This window comes from Haemaphysalis longicornis, unplaced genomic scaffold (genome assembly GCF_048455015.1).
Source record: "Haemaphysalis longicornis isolate Haplotype H1 unplaced genomic scaffold, Haemaphysalis longicornis Haplotype H1 scaffold_4, whole genome shotgun sequence".
NCBI classification, from domain to species: domain Eukaryota; kingdom Metazoa; phylum Arthropoda; class Arachnida; order Ixodida; family Ixodidae; genus Haemaphysalis; species Haemaphysalis longicornis.
In genome coordinates, this window is record NW_027526361.1 from 61,034,803 (window position 1) to 61,052,065 (window position 17,263).

At 50.2% G+C, this 17,263-nt stretch overlaps 1 protein-coding gene across 1 annotated transcript in view; it reads right to left on the reverse strand.

Moving 5' to 3' along the window:
- Positions 1-13,787, reverse strand: part of LOC144179766 (uncharacterized) — a 14,517-nt gene extending 730 nt beyond the window's left edge. Inside the window, exons 1-7 of the mRNA XM_077708204.1 lie at positions 13,681-13,787; positions 12,956-13,079; positions 12,707-12,777; positions 12,244-12,250; positions 9,697-9,802; positions 5,837-6,191; positions 2,049-2,225 (exon numbers count right to left, since the gene is read on the reverse strand). Coding sequence (XP_077564330.1) covers positions 2,049-2,225; positions 5,837-6,191; positions 9,697-9,802; positions 12,244-12,250; positions 12,707-12,777; positions 12,956-13,079; positions 13,681-13,699 — 859 coding nt within the window. The 5' untranslated portion in view covers positions 13,700-13,787. The remainder of the gene's footprint in view (positions 1-2,048; positions 2,226-5,836; positions 6,192-9,696; positions 9,803-12,243; positions 12,251-12,706; positions 12,778-12,955; positions 13,080-13,680) is intronic.
- Positions 13,788-17,263: the final 3,476 nt, after the last annotated feature.

Genomic DNA, 17,263 nt, shown 5'->3' on the forward strand with positions numbered 1-17,263 from the left:
GGGCACACTTCCACAGGAATGGAAAACGGCTCAGACCGCTCTCATTCCTAAACCTGGAAAACCTATTGATCAAGAGAATCTCCGCCCTATCTGAATTACTTCTTGTCTGGGCAAACTTTTTGAACATATGGTGCTTCATCGACTTACCACCTACGTGGACGACAACCATCTCATACCGGAGACCATGTATGGATTTAAGAAGGCCAAATCAACTCAGAATGTCGTGTTCCAACTCCATCATGACATAGTCAAAGGCACCGGAGTGCCACCCCGGGACAAAGAGCTATACTCAGCCTTTTAAAGGGGCGTTTGACAATGTTCACCACGCCGCCATCTACCAAGGACTCACTGACAGGAATGTCGGCCTCCGCACCTTCAATAATGTTCAAGCGTTTCTCACTGGTCGCACAACGTGCATAACTTTGGAAGATCTTAGGTCTGATGTTATGCCTCTGGGTACTAGGGGAACACCGCAAGGATCTGTGCTATCCCCTTTCTTATTTAACCTAGCTCTGCGAGACATACCTCCAGCACTCCAGCGTATACCGCAGCTCCGGCACAGCCTCTACGCTGATGATATTACTCTATGGATTGCGGGGGGGGGGGGGGGGGGGGGCTCGGATGGCAGTATCCAGGAGGCGCTTCAGAAGGGCATGCTCGCAATTGAAACTCTGGTAACAGCTGAAGGACTTATCTGCTCGCCACAGAAATCGGCATTGCTTACTGTACATCCTGGACGACGTCAACCTTCGGGATCGCAACTCATCCAAGTATATACAACCCGAGGGCATCCCATTCACAGAGTGACTACACTCCGTATACTTGGTCTGACCATCCAGGCCAACGGGCGTAACACCACTACGATCGAGACCCTCTCACACTTCTCCCAGCAGGCAGGGCGAATGCTTTCCCGGGTGGCCAACCGGCGCCAGGGAATGCCTGAGTCGACACTTCTCCGACTGGTACGCACATTTATAGTTGCGAAATTTGCGTACGCAGTACCCTACCTTGAACTCTCAAAGCTGGAGACACAGAAAGTCGATGCCCCGCTCCGCAAAGCTTATAATCGGGCCCTTGGACTCCCTCCCACCACTTCCACGGCGTTATTCGCAGCTCTTGGAGCTCACAATACGATTGCTGAAATTACAGAAGCAGTGCGTAAAGCGCACATTCAACGTCTAGCAAAATCTCCTGGAAGTCGCAGGCTTCTCGCGCGTTTGGGGATCACCATACCGCTGCAAACGCCTGACGTTCGCTCCTTACCGACGACTGTTCAAGCAGCCATACACGCGACCCCGCTACATCGCAATATGAACACGGATCTACATCCAGAGAGAAGGCAAGCAAGAGTTCTGCAGCTAACAAAAACGCTCCGCCAGCAGTCCAACGTATGGTACACTGACGCTACGCATTATGCCCAACGACCCAGCTGCTGCGCGGTCGCCTGCAACTATCCAGAGACCAGCTTCACGGCCTGCACCGTTCCAACGCCGAACATAGCGGCTGCTGAGTATTGCGCCATTGCCCTTGCCATAGTGCGAATAACGGCCTTCGGAACCCCAGGAACCATCGTCACGGACAGCCAGGACGCCTATCGCACTAACGGCCTGGGAAGCCCTCACACGCTAGCAGTTTTACGGACGATCCCCGATATGCACCCACTTCCGCAAATCAACCTCATATGCATGGGCACCGGCACATGCTGGGCTGGAAGGCAATGAGGCGGCACACGATTGCGCTTGTGAATGCACGAAACCAGGACCCAGTCGATCGACCCGTCTCTCCCGGCTTGCACTGGCACCCGTTGCTCACATACAGCGACATTCTTCACTACTATACCACGAAACTCGTCAATATCCTTACCCCTCCCGCCACTTTACGCGACAACAGACTACCACACTCAGACTTATACAAACGAATACTTACCCTCACACCGAACTGTTCAGCCGCATACACCCAGAGACTTACACCGACCAACGTCCAAGATGCAAGTATGATAAAGCCACACTCGCGCACATAATCTGGGCTTGTCCGAAGGCACCACCGACTTTCATTAAGAGTCATCACGACTGGGAGACAGCTCTGCACAGCAACAACCCGGAGATCCAACTGCGGCTGGTCCGCCTGGCTCTGGACGTGCCGGCTCCGGTGGCCCGCCCTCACGAGGGCACCGGGGTGTCGGGGCGTGCGGGACCGGGGGGACTTGGCCGTTATCACACGGGTCGCTGAGGTGAGGGAGCTTGGCAACATAGGCACCGGCTGAAGCTCACCGCTGAAACTCCAATGCCTTGGCTGCACGGCCTCCCGCAAGGGGCTCGACAGAATTAAAGTTTTTTTTTTTCTCTCTCTCTCTCTCTCTCTCTCTCTCTCTCTCTCTCTCTCTCTCTCTCCCTTCTCTTTCCCGCTCACCTCTCATGCTGTTTCTCACCCGTCTCGTTCCGCCCAAGATAACACGCTAGAGGTTTGCTCAAGTCAGTTTAAATTTAACGCGTTCCACTACTCCAAGTCGGGTGCTTCGATGTCAGCGCTGCCGTACGGCGGAGACGCGTGGGAATCGAGTCACCCTACTACAACGTTTAGAGAACCACGCTGCCCCACTCCACAAGCGTTCCAAACGGAACGTAGAAACTACCTAGTGGAACCTTTCGTTCCTGTTGCCGTTTGATTTCTTAAATGCCGCCAGGAGCTATAGTACAGCGCGGGCAACAGAAGGAGACGGTTTTCTGCAGTTGATGCAGTATTTCAATTTGCTATCGCAAAAACCTAGCATCAATGAATTTTTAATAAAGGAATGCTGCAAATATCACTCATGTATTGATTTTCTGTCTTATATTTGCGTAATATGTCTTGTCCTTGTTCAACAATGTTGACAAGTATGAACACTGGCACCGGACTTAGACGTTTAGATTTGGCTGTGGATATATAAGGCTATTCCACAGCTTCTGTTTCACTTTGGCCGGGTGGATCAATCGGGTAACAGATAGACAGACAGACCAAAATGTCTGTGTTTAAGTAGCCCAAGAATGACTTATGCAGCCTGAATACAACTAGGGAGACGGGAAGCCGGTGCAGTGCTCTCGAAATCAAATCGTAAAAATCCAAAAACGTGCAGTACACCGACGCAGCCAGCTACCCAGGGAGGCATCAGCGTTATTGATAAGCACATGCGAGAGCAAAAAACCGCGACAGTCAATAAACTACGCCTTCTAGAAGCAGAGAAAACGGCTTTAGAGCTAGCCATTACGCCAACCCTGACAGCCACACACTTGAGTAGTATCCGATTCACAAGCAGTCTGTGGAGCTCCAGCGAAGGCCGAATATCTAAAATCGCTTATCAAATAGTGACCAAACGTTCTCCCAGTCAACTCCTTACAACCTCTGTATAATGAGCACCAGGACACAGCGCCCTGGACGGGAACGAACGATCGAACGCAATCATCATGAGCTTTGATTATCTTGGCCCCGCAACCACAGGGCGACCAGTCCACAGTTCCAGCGCCAATCCCTCTGACATCCCATGACATTCTACAACTTCAGCGTTTCGTAACATGACATTCTACAACATGAGCGTTTCGTAAATAGCATTCGTAAATAGCATAGACTAAATTGGCCATATTGAATTTTGACCTGTATTGTGAATGGGCTAAATTTCTTTGTTGTTGGTTGTTTGAGTTATGTCCTTAATCTTTGAGCTTTTCATGCTCTTGAACTTGTTTTGTCCATATTACATGGTTTGTATTATGTCCCTCCTGCTTGGGCCATTCACCGGGCCTGCAGTATTGTGTAAATAAATAAATCAAAATAAATAGGTCGCCGCTCACTTCCTCCATCGCACAAACAGCTAACCAAAGAGGAGACAGTAGAATGGCGCCTATTTCAGACAAACATGCACCCATATCTCAGCCTCCTGCACTCGATTTACCCTGCAGTATAACCGTCAAACCAATGCCCACTATGCGGGTGAGAAAACGCAACTCTTTACCACGTCACAAGGGTCTGTCCCGGAACTAAGAGGCTGCCCATGAACGGCAATGCCACGACCGAACAATGGGAAGACGTGCTGTCCAGCTCACCCCTGGATGACCAGCGCAGACTGGTCGAGAGGGCTGGGGCGACAGCCAAAGCTACAAGCGATCTGGAATGAGAGTTTCTCTCACTTGGGAAGAAGATCTATTCAAGCAAAGCTTTGCTACTTTCGTCCAGTGGTTTCGCGGTGGGTGCGCAAGTTAACATTTTGACCTGGCGACACACCCCTCGAAGCGCATCGCGTGATTCGCCGGGCCCGCTTCCGGCGCTGCGCAAGAGGCCCCATTTTAAGTCCTTCTGCTCAAATCGCGGCCGCTCCCGTCGGCCGCTCAGCTGATCCACAGCCGACCACACCCACAGCCTCCCACGCATGCGCCGTTGGGGCGTCTCAGACGATGCAACTCATCTTGCGCCGCGTTCGCCGTGAAAAAGAAACGCCGCGTTCGCCGAGAATGGAAGTGAGGACGCGCCTCCTTCTGTGAGCGTAGCACGGGACCGACCGACTTTGAGCCGCGCTCGGCAATACAGCTACATCAAAGGTTAACCCGGCGAACCCAAGACTCAACCAGAGTAAGCCAAGCTTTTGCTTTGCATATCCAAGGTTATCTGAGCTAAGCCGCTTGTATTTTTTTTTTTTGCCATCAATAAGTTTTTCCTCCCCTTCTCATTTTTACCGCGTTGTCTCCGAAGGGTGGTTAAGCGGACGATTCACGTGTCATGCGCCAGGTATGTGTAGTGCTGCCTCGGGGTGGTATTTCGCTAGCCACTGGGCACGTCGCCACGCCGGCATTTCTCCGCCGCAATGCCGTCCTCGGTGTTTTCGTTGCATTTCGTGGGCATGTCTCCGCGTCTATACTCGGAGCTTTATCCCCATTGCCGTGGCCGCTGAAGGATGGAAAATCACGTACCTGGCGCCGTCCTTTCCTGAGCTATGTGCACACCGTACAGAATTGAATTCTACGCCGCGTAATTCAAAGAAACATGAACCGCGCAACGCACTGGCGGAGATATTTCTGTTAACACGGTGGCGGCTCCTGGCACTGGCCCTGGGAAACACAATCGTGCGCTCCCAGGGCCACTGCCATGGCGCTGTCTTGTGCGGCCACTTTTTTTGTCTGCTATGGCTTGTTTTATTTGCTATCGCCAAAAACAAGCACACATTTTTAATGAAGGAACACTTTTCAATTTCACTTATGGATTGATGTTTCGCCTCATATACACGTGATGTTTTGTTTTGGCTCAAGAATGTTGACAAGTATGAAGATTGCTACCGGAGTTCGACGTTTAAACACGGCTGTAAGTATATAAACCTGTCGCTCAACCTCGGCACTAACTTTCGCCGGGCGGTTCAATCGAAGGCCATGAGAGACAAGCACACAGATATACATGCAGAACAAAATTTCCGCGTTCAAGTAGCGCAAAAAAGACTATCGCATATGATAGTCTTTTTGCACCAAGGCTGGTTGGTGCATCTTTTAAGATGCACCAACAAGCCCACTTGCTCCCCGTTCTATAGAACGGGGAGCAAGTGGGCTGGTTGGTGCATCTTAAAAGTGTGAGAAACAGCGAGAAAGGACAGGACGTTGAGCAGAAGACAAACACGCGGCGCTAACAACCAAGTTTTATTGCTTGCAGGCCGCCTGCAAGCGTATATAAGCAGCCTGCAAGCAATAAAACTTGGTTGTTAGTCAGCGCCGCGTGTTTGTCTTCTGCTCTACGTCCTGTCCTTTCGCGATGTTTCTCACACTTTTAATACTATCTTCTTTAGAAACTTTGTAATGAGCTATATTGAGCTGGTAAAATCTTTTACCTTGGAAAGCCAGTTCGGCCCAGTCGGGTTCGTTGTTGGAGCCTCTTTGGAACCAGTAGCCGGAAGACGCCAATACAAGGGTCCTATTGGATCTGGTCGCCCAACTCCCGTTCGGTGCCCACACGTTCATGTGCAGGCAGTCTTCGCTGCCCACCAGTGTGCCGTTCACCCACTGGGGGCAGGGCGGTCGAGGCTTGTCGGCCGTAGCGCGCTTCTGGACGGTGCGGGGAATGGGCTTGTGGAAGCGGTTCTTGCCCCCTGTGCTTTTGGCGTACGGGATGCCCAGCCAGCGGTACACTTTCCCGCCGTTTACCGGAACCATCGTTCCGACGAACTTGCCCGATGTGGTGGACACCTGAGAGTGATACGACCGTCGGGACTTCTTTGATGTCACCGCGTGCTAGATGGTGAGGTGTAAATGCACGAGCGCTACGTGTACGCTGGGAAATATACGACTCCCGTTCGCAGACTGCGTCGTCGTCATCGTACGCGCTGTTAACCAAATATTGAATCTGTTTATACAATACTCCTGAGCCCGTCCGCCCCAAAAGTGGCGCCCTGTTGTGTCTTGCGAGTCCCAGCGGTGGATCGCTGTATAAAGCTTCGGTACTGAGCACGCGTTCGAGAGATCGATTCCAGGCCGTGGCGGCTGCTTTTTGATGGAGGAAAAAACACCATAGTGTCGACGTTTCTGCGGCGTTAAAGATAGGTTGTCTGCATTATATGGTATTGTTCTCCTGCCGCCTAACGCATTGCCAAGGCGTTACCTGGCGTTAACACTGCCACTTCAACTTTTGGGTTGAGTACAGTTACCGCGACCCAATGTTAGCTCTCCGTGTCCCTGGAGTGCGAAACGTCGAGGAATTAAACCCCCCCGGAAGTTAGCAGGATGTTCCCTGCTCGTATTGGCGTGACAATGACCACTATTGAGGAATGACGAGACTCAAGAGATCTGGCCGCGTTTCAGGATGCACCCCGACCAAATCATTTTCATTCTTTCAACATGATGTTTCCCATGAGCAAATCTGTTATCATCATCATCCTAACAAGCGTCGGTATCAACATCATCGAAGCTGCATTGCCGTAATTATTGCCACCACGTCGGTTTTGCCTGAAAGATGATCGCTACATCAGCGATCTGCCCTTTTGTAGCACCATGCGTTGCCTGAATGCATTCTTTGCTCAGAATGTTCTCATACCCTTCCACAGAGTCCTGTGTATTGATCTACCTATAACCTGATTCATTTGCAGTTAACAAGGTTAGTCTAGTGCTTCACCTCCTCTTAGCCGTGGGATTACGCGGCCAGTGTAGTTTTACTTCTTTGTCTTAACTTTAGCTGGTATGCCTTCTACACATCTCACATACGGGGCTGTTTTAGTTTACGAATTCCCTCTTCGTTCCTGCGTCAGTTACGTTGCCCCAAATGGCCCTCTATAACCGTGCCGTAACACATGCTGACACTTGGCCTTACGAGTGGATCTAGTGAAGAGGACGTATACCAAAGTCCATGCATGCTTTACGCAGGTCATCTTTCACACCAAGATCTTCTGATTAGAATGCTTGAAGGTCGTTATCTTAACAACCTAATGTGGTGCCATGAAACCACACGATCAGTTACGGCCTGCCAGCAGCAGCAAACCAACAGCGCTTACTGATGTCCTGACGAAGGCGCTAATAACTAGAGCGGACAGTAATTCGCGCGTAAGCTCTGCAAATTCGCCTGCATAATCTTCTTCAGTGCACTTGTAAAAAAAGACAACCCATCTGACCAAAACAGAAACAGACAGAAAGCCTCCCGCTGGTAAAAGCGGGACCACCGGTTTTTAAATAACATGATGAAAATAGGGAATCCGGCATGAATGCGATTTTAGCATCCCAATCGGTGACGGCAACACTGACAACGAGGACATGGCAAAGTGTTTGTCACGTCGTTTTTATGTGCGACCCTTCTCCAGTTGCGCTGCCAAACGATGGTGTTTTAAATCACTTTTTAGTTATACATTGCTCATCAATACCGAGAGCTCACAGGCTTTTTCACAGATACGTATATCTTACGTCTTCGTGTAAAATTGTCTAGGTCACGCCAACAGTCTCTGGCCCTCAAGAACAGGAAAGCGAAAGCCTAACGCTGAGGTGGGACAGATTAAGTATATGTTTGTAAGAAAGAGAGGTGCCTTTTTCACGTTTCTGTTATGAAACGTTCCAGTCTCACTCGAGAGGTAAACTGCTGGTTCGATTTACTTGTGTCCTAGAAAATTTTCAAATGCCTTTAATTTTTGTTCCCAGGAAAACCGCTTAGGCCAGCACGGCGTCTCTTCTTTTCCCATTCATGGTTTAAGACATCACATACCGTAGCTGTAAGTGTACGCGCTCAAGATATACGGTGTTCATATTTTCTACATGTTCTGCTGTAATGAACTGCTTCCGCTTGAAGCGGAGTACCCCTATTCAAAGAACTGCGAACTAACCACGCAGGCCGAGAACTTTTATATTTAGTGTCACCTAAAGCATGCATTCCGAGGACTCAGAAGCGATTGTCCTTGATAGATCAATACATATTGTTATTTTATTCCTATTTTTTCCCCGCCCTCTTCTAACCGCCTAACTTAACCGCCGTATTGAACAAACGCCACCCTCAAAACAGGGCGACGGGGAAATATATCTAGTAACATATTTCGGCTCACAGGAATGTCAAATCAAATCAAACCATCCATATTTTCCCGTATACATCGGTACAGGGGAGAATCATCCACATAAAGTTGTCCGGAGCAGCTTGATAGCGCCGCTCCCCCACGCGTATGGTACAAACGGAGTCAAACTATGCAAGAAGCGCACAAAAAAGGAAAGGTAGTCTCGAACAGGATTCTAGAAAACAAAACCTAAATTCCAAGTTGCTTTAACCGCGTAGCATAAGCATCAAAACGAAGAATAAACGAATGTTGCAAATCCAATGCAACTATTGCATCAACCAAATACAAAGCTACATAACCAAAAAAAAAAATTAAAGCCGTTCCACTCAATAGAGAGTTTTAGCAGTCCGTCCGTTCCTTCCGGTACGCAGTTAGCGTGTTGACCGGGACCCGTCTGGGCACTCGGGCATTCGTCATGGTAGGGGGATTAGTTCCGCTGGCCTGCCTTCGCCATGTCCGCGCCTCCTCGCCCTTCCGCGCGCGCAGGCGCAGATGGGTCCCGGTAAACCCGGTAGCAACGTAACGAACGGAACGGACGGGCTGCTAAACCTCTCTAATGTTAAATCTGTCGGAAGTGCAGAGCAGCGATTCGCCATAATGGGTTGTATCGCCGTTATCCGCTTACTGCTACCACCCTATGCAATTCAAATTTCTCGCCTTCGCAGTGCTCGCGCGCCCCCTGCCTGAAACTGCGCCAGCGGAAGTTCTGTTCTATTCGTGCTTTTCTCCCCGCACGTGCCGGCGTTGCACTGCGTAAAAACCAACCCAACGAGCGTCCTTAACTAAAGGAACGCGGGCGCTGCCGCTTAATTACGTATATTTTTCCTCAAATGTAACTATAGTTTTCTTTGCGCTAAACAACGGGAAGATGTATGACAAGTGCCAGCGTTTCACGAGTTTCGAACGCTTATGACTATATAAACCGCTTGGCTTTCGAAGCCTCTGGGGTACGCCGCGAACAACAGCGTTACCCCGGGACGCCACCTTGGTACTTTATATACTTGGGTCGAGCGAGCGAGCTAGGACGACAAAACGAGCGCCTTAAGTGCTCTGCACTTAATACCCCTTCGATGATAGGTTTGTCCCACGTGTGTACCATTTCCTGACCCGCCACCTCAACGTTCCGCTGGGTAACAAGAGAGTCTGTTCTAAAATTATCGCCTGCTCACAAGGGAAGCGTCGTCTTGTGCAGCACCGAGAAGCAACAGGACCATGACAATGGCCAGGAGAAGACCGACGACCACGACCACACCCCCGACGACCGGAAGGAGGGTGCTGCAGGCAGGAGCAAGTCAGCAATGCAATCCTTCACTCTCCGCACGGGAAAGGAGAAGAGAAGCGCGAAGAGAAGCTCGTTAAGAGAAGCGCGAAGAAAAGTTAAAGGTCTTTGGCCCAAATTTTAAAACCTTCCTTACCTTACTAAGGTCGCCTTAGAACTCGCAAGGAGGCCTTAGTTCAATTTTGGAACCTTCCCTACTGAGGCTTCCTTACGAAACGCTCCCTTGATGTCTCCTTACTGCAAGGTCGCTCGCGGGCTACCTTGATGCGACCTTACCCCGCTCTTTCAACTGGACGCACACTTCTCCGCAGCACTTGGCACACGCCTCGTTAAGGCGCGTTCCCACTAGGCCGACACGACGGCGACGACGACGCGACGGCGACGCCGACGAGTCGCCAAACCATCGGCCAACTGCCGAGTTGACCGACCGCGCCGGGTTGACCGAGTTGACCGACGCGTCCGGCGACCGGTCGTCCGACCGGTCGCCGGACGCGTCGTCGGGAATCGACCGAGAAGCGAAAACTGCTCCCCGACAAAATTCGTGCCGCAATGAATGCGGCTCTATTTTGATAGTTTCTGGAGTGTAATAAACTCAGTAACGACCACGAAGCCCATACAACTCAACACTAGCGCTAATGCAATCCGTATTTTGGCGTTCGAGGCTTCGGCCGTGCTCTTCGGCGACGCCGCTACCCCGGAGCTGCAACCTGCAAATGCGTGTGCGATCGGCTCGCCTGTAGAAAATGTAAGGTCAGTTTCGTGCAGAAGAAGAGTTACGTAGGGTAATTTGGGTAATAAGGCATCAACATCGGCCAAGGTTTTCCATGTGAAACGTAAAACCAAAGTACAGCAAGCACTATCCCCGCAGTGGGAAATCGCAGTCGCAGCCGGCAGCCGTGCACACACATTATTGCGAGCGCTTTCGCGAAGCAGCGGAGTTGATGGCGATAAGCTATTGTGGGGGCTTCGGGGAACGTTGCTGTGCAAGCGATATTTAAGAAATTTCAGTTTACCAGCCAGGAATTGTGTAAACCAGCTAGTAAACACCGACGTATGACACGGAAAGATGGGCCTCCATCTATTACCCAGGCTATTTCGCAACGAAGCACCATTTGGGCAGTGGCGCAGTGCTCTCGCGCGTCGCGCCCGTGCGCTGAAGTTGGGGGTTCAATTCCCGGCGGGGTGAGTTTTTTTTTTTTTTTTTTTTTTTTTTTTTTTTGCGCGTGTGTGTGTGTGTGAGCGGTTGTTTAGAGGGTAGGGTTTGCGCATCCAATTTGGGAATCGCGTGATTTTGAGAAGCAACCTCGTCAACGTTTCGCAGCCCACAGTCAGCAATGGGCTCTGGGTAGTTACGCAGGCGGTGTGCTTGCGCCTGTTCCCAAAGTACGTCGGCTACCAAACGCAACGAAGAGGAAACGCTTATGACGCGGAGTTGTTCTACATCACGCGGGCACACGTTGGGCATGCTGTTGTATTCGTCGCAAAGTCGCTTCCACACTTTAGGTTTCGCGTGCAGCGACATGGCGTTGCTCTTGTTGCACTCTACAAAGTTTTTGTATTTTCGTACCAGTTCTTAGAGAAGTTCTTTTTTTTTTCTTCTGTGTAATACACTTTCCCGGGCATGGTTACACTGGCGCTACGCTCGCACAAAACGTTGGCTCGCACGTTTCGACGCTGAATGCGATGTTGACAAAAATCAACGTGAGACTGTTGCCAGACTAGATTTGACTTACAAGCAACTGCAGTAACCGACCGGTGCAACTTGTTTCAAGAACTGCGCAATAAGCAAACATTAAATATATATGCCCGTATAAATGTAAAACACGACAAATTACATGCCTATCACGGCTAATGAAGGCACATCTTAAGAACAAATTGCGCTTACCCTCGCACCCATGTGCACGAATGTCTTCCTTGACGGGAGTAAGGGCGCCCTTTGGTAAGGAAGGTTGAGGGAGGCTTTAAAAATGAGAATCGGAGCTGCAAGGTCGCCTCACTGTAAGGGAGCATGAAGGGCTCCTTCAGTAAGGTGAGGAAATGGGGTAAGGTAAGGAAGGTTTTAAAATTTGGGCCTTTATGTCCTCACTTGCGGCACCGCGCGCGCTCTCCCGCGCAAGGATAGGTCTTGGACCCATTTTTGCGGCAGGGCGCTTTGCGCCAAACTCAATGAGCCAATCAGCGCCCGGGTCACGTGAGCTGTGAGGTCAGTGCTCTCTGCTGGGAGCTCGGCCCGCGCGGAGAGCCGGCGAGCGCGCAGACCCTTTTTTCCCTGCTTTCCTGTCGGAGAGGGCGAGGACCGGTTTGCTCCGCAGCCGCCGCCGCTTTTGCGCGCGCGCGCTCCCAGTAGTGTGGCCTTCAAAAAGCGGCGGCGTTTCTGAGCACGCGGCGCGGCGCGAGATTACTGCCACAAGTGAGAACGTACCTTAAGTTTCCTCACACTATAGCTGCGACAAAAGTGCATCAAAACTTTCGCTAAAAGTGCGTCAAACCTTCGCGGAAAGGGCGTTCAATCAATCGCCAACCCTTCCAAGACCCAACTCACAAGCGAAGAACGAACCCACGCGAGGATTCCTCACGAAGTAAAAAAAACGCATCTACGATCTAAATGTATAATGATACGAGATTTATTGGAGTATACCATACGGGAATATACCATTGTACTCGACTTTTCGCATTGTCGAGCGTGCATCATTTCTCGCTATTTTCCTGTAACCTGTCTGACACAATGGAAGCCCGGGTTTACGCACGCGGCGTTCGTCCGGAGATCTTACCAGAGCTAATTCGACCAACTGGTCTGCGTGGAAATGCATTTTTTTATTTTAAAACGCGCCTCAGGTCGCGCTAAAAAAGATGTCGCTTTAAAAAAAACGGTCGCGTCAGTTGAATAGGCATGATCTCACCTGCCAGGGTCCCTCTCCTCGATCTCAACGTTATCGGCACGCTGGTCGGCAGGTCTGGGGTTGGCCTGTGCCTACGAAACGGTACGAGGCCATCAACGTGTTTCCCGGATACTGTTTCTGCTAGAGAATGCTACCGAGAACCCTGCAATCATACTTCTCTGTATTACTTTATTGTTGAAGAATAGAGGAGGACAGCGTTTTGTCCCCGTACAGCCATGTATACTTGCGCGCTTTCAACAAGCTGCTCACTGGGAGGAGGACGGCTGCGGGTTGCGACGGCGGCTGGAGGGCGGCGACTTCAGCACCAGGGTCGGGGGTCGGCTTAGCCTCGTCGGACTGGCCTGGCAGCTGATCTGGTTCGGTTTCTGGTGGCCTGCAACCAGTCAAAGACGGAGTGAAGCGCAGCAAATGTGCTTTAGGGGAGTTGGTGCTTTTACGCCCCTAGTTGTAACTCGGCTTTATACCAGGGAAAAGCCAAGAAAGAGCCATATAATCCGTCCACATTTTGAGGCGCTTTATGCTTCCGGGCTACTCCTGAGATATATGAGGCCCTGCTTAGTGGGCGTTTAAGGATTTACGAATATTTGCAACGTTCGGCGAAATTTGGGCCCACGATAGTGTCCCTTTTTCGCCGTCATGAAAAGAATAAGTAAAAACAAAACACACAAGGGGAAGAAAGGAACATATGCAGCGCTGTTAAACCAACTCGCAGACTCTTCACATTTCTAAGTCTTCATGGCGCTTTCAAGGAGCTGAGAGCTGTAGGAGACCCGAGAAATCTGTTAGAGCGCGCAGCAACATACTAATAGCCGCAGCACTTGCTGAGGATAAGGAGCCGCAAGTGGAAACAAAAGCACATAAGCTGAAGTGGCTTGGTGCCTTCTGGGCATGCGTAGACACGTTCATTATCCCCGCTACAAGGTACAGTAGCAGGATCTACTCTCAGCTCGGGTATATCACGCCTGTTCACTTACACGTCTTTCCCTGCGTCATCGCTCAAGGCCTTGCTGCTCTTAGGGTGCTTCTTTCGACGTTTTTCACCGGCGCCCGTTGACAACTGCGAAGAGGTCTTAGCAGAAGAGACGGCCGCCTTCTTGTCCAGACTCTTCGTTTTCGTTCCAGCCAGCGCCGATGCTTCAATGGCGCTGAAAGGGAGGGAGTAAGAATAGCGCTCGGCTGTTTCGCTCCAGTTTCTTAGGGTCGACTCACCCTTCGTCCTTGGGTGCGTTGTCGCTGGTTTCCTTGTTGTGCTTCTTGAAGTGCTTCTTGCGGCGCTTCTCACCTGCAGCTGACGACAGACCCGACGCGCTGCCGTCGACTGCAGACGAAGTGGGGACTGCGTCCTTGTCTGTAGCCGCCATGGTAGCTTCTGCTTGCGCTGGTATTCCGAGGTCTTAGGGCGGGATGCTGGAAATTATGGTGACGATGACGATAACCCACACCACGAGGGCTCGTGATAATGGTAATGATGATGGTCCTTGTGAATGAAGCGCGCAAAACTGCTGCGTGGTATGACATGACTTAAAAATTTCCCCGCATTTCCCCGAGGGGAAGAATGTGAAAGTGCGAATGCACGAGTTGAATTTGCGTGGTTCGGTAATGTTCGCGAAAGAGAGATCACACACACACACACACAACTACAAAGAAAGAAAGATGCATTTATTCACAGACACCTATTTGTGTTGTCGTTGTACTTGATTGATAGAGCGGATCTCAGCTTTGAAATTTCGTGTCAGTACTCCTTTAAGCGGGTGCATTAGCCCTTCTCACGCCCGATTCCTGGCCAATCCCCCACGTGGGTATGTGCCATGCACAGACACCTATTTGTGTTGTCGTTGTACTTCATTGCTAGAGCGGATCTCAGCTTTGAAATTTCGTGTCAGTACTCTAGCCCTTCTCACGCCCGATTCCTGGGCAATCCCCCACGTGGGTATGTGCCATGTCAGCGGCCAGGCAGCGCGCGCCCATCTCCCCCCGTTGCCAGGGAAGACGAGGAGATTCCTGGCCAATCCCCCACGTGGGTATGTGCCATGTCAGCGGCCAGGAAGCGCGCGCCCATCTCCCCCCGTTGCCAAGGAAGACGAGGAGCGCGCGCACCCGCAGCTGTTGCTATGTGGACGGATGGCGGTCGCCGGAATTCAGGGTCGCTTATAAAGTGCATTCGCACTTAAAAAGAGCGCCTACGTTTTCAGAAAGTTAGCAACGCATCAGCAGAAAATAAAAACGTGTCCTGTAGGTCTTCGTTTATTCGAGGAAGATTTATTCGAGTTTAGAATTACCAAAACAAAATAACAGGAGGGTGGGTTGGAATAAGTGACCAACCTTTCAGTTGACAGAAAAAAGTGGGCTCAAATACAAGCACAGAAGATAAAATTTAGTTTTGTACCCTGAAATGATCAAAGTGGAAAAATAACAAAACAGAGGCCCCAATGTAAGTTTGGGTGGAGGATAGGATGTGCAGTGATGAACAAATGAAATGCGTGCAGGAATATTTAAAGGAGCCGTGAAGACAAAATACAAGCTTGTTTTATTCGAAAGGTTTCGTGTTTTATTGTGTCCCCAGTGCTTGCACGGATGCAAACGATGTTCTATTCACTGAGAAATTATTCAATTTACGTTAAAATTTTGATTTTCCCGCTAAATCGTGTGTTTTTCTGGTCTGCAATGACATCACAGGAACCGACCGTCTGCAGCCGATTGGAAAGCCTTGTTTACCGTTAGTGAACCTGGATGGCGCCACCATACCGTGGCAAGCCATTTTCTGCCTCTGGATTGTTTTTGACCGTATTTGAACCTGGCTTGTTTTTGTTCAGGGAGAAAATAATCGTTTCGTGAAACATAGTGCTCGCTCGACAAATATGGTCCCGTAAGACACCGTTGCTTGCGTCAATCTGCCAGTGTCGTCTTAAACTACCCCAAAGCGCCGCAGTCCTGTGCAGCTAAACCAAACATAGTTCGCGCAGTTCGCGCAGTTTCCAAACAGCAGTACGCATCGGTACTTCTATGTTTGCGTGTGCTTTTGTAACTTCCACTGTCGGTCCCAACATTCTTACTTCTTTAAAAAGAATGTGGCCTAAATTTAGCGCAAATAGCCCACGTTCGGCAAGCTTATAAGCCCTGCTTAATTTGCGTTTGCTTTTGCCGGCCTCCGCCAATTGCAGAGCTGGCTGGTATTACATCATAGGTTCTGTTGCGGAAATGAGCTAGTGGGTCGCATGGACATTTCCTTTTTTTTCCTAATTATACAGCTTATTTGAGGGAAGTTTACGTTAAAAGTGGTGTCAGTGTGACTCTAACGAGGCAATATTTTGAATGAACCAAACTTGTGTTTTGTCTTCATGGCTCGTTTAAGCGATACGATGCAAATAGAAAAGTAATGTTTCGTGGAGGACAAATAATATATTTGAAACTTCTCAACTTTGTTTTTGTAATAAGGCTACACGTAATTTTGACTTGCATGGAAAGAAATTTCAGTATTTTCGTATTATAATTCATATTTTTGGGATCGCGTTTTACTTTTTCCATGATTGTACACCCGGTGTCAAAATAAGCCGGGGCACGCGAGCGCGTGGCAAAATGCATCGCCGCGACATCTGACGTTGCACATCTGGTGTCGAGACACCGATGTGCGCGTGCGCGTCCAACCACACTCGCTAGCCTGTCTTTTCATTCGCTTCAAACGGCAACGCATGTCACATTCAGCGCTTGGCACCAGGGGCCACTTTCTTTGGGCAACCCCTCTTGCTCGCACACGCTTCAGCGGCCGAGGGCGAGGGTGAAGATGCGCTGCTCGCTATGCGCTGCTCTGACAAAGTATACATGGAAACGGGACTGCTAAGTTTTAAATACTGCATTTTTTTTACAGGAAAGCTGTCTATTGCTAGGATCCAGCAGATCGTCTCCGGTAATAGAGCAATGTAGACAAGATGTAGACAAGAACTGCGTCTTAGGCCGGGTTGAGAGTGTTGTCGCAATTGTCGTAATATCTTTGAGTAATGACGTCATTTGACGTCTCAGCCAACCGAACTGTGTAAAACGCCGTTTTTTTACGTCCATAGCGCACGATACTGCTGTTACATATTTATTCTGAACGTAGCATTAAGCGAACGCACATCATTGTCGCGTGAACGCCCCCCTCACGTTTTGTCCAAGCGTCGAGCACCTCGTGAGGGTACAGCATACTGCCCCTTCCCTTCTCCCACCGCACACTTTCGGAGAGCGCTGAATCGCGCCACCACGGCGAACCTACTCCCCTCCCAATTTTGCGTCGGTCTCTCCCTTTGCTTTCCTTCACTCCTCGGTCTTCCCATCGTTCGCTCGGTCACGACGACGCCGACGCGGCTCAGCCCAGAGAAGGGCGCCAAAGGGCTGTTCCCTAAACTGTCTTCCCAGCAATCCATTTGTGTTAGGCGGTGAAGCAGACATTAAGGGGATCGTTGTAAGCTTGATCTTTGTAAGATGGCTTTCCCACATCGACTGTTGAACAGTGAATTAAGTCAATCTTTGGAGGGAATAACATCACAGAAAGTGGCTCTAGCGCTTCTTTCATTGAAACTA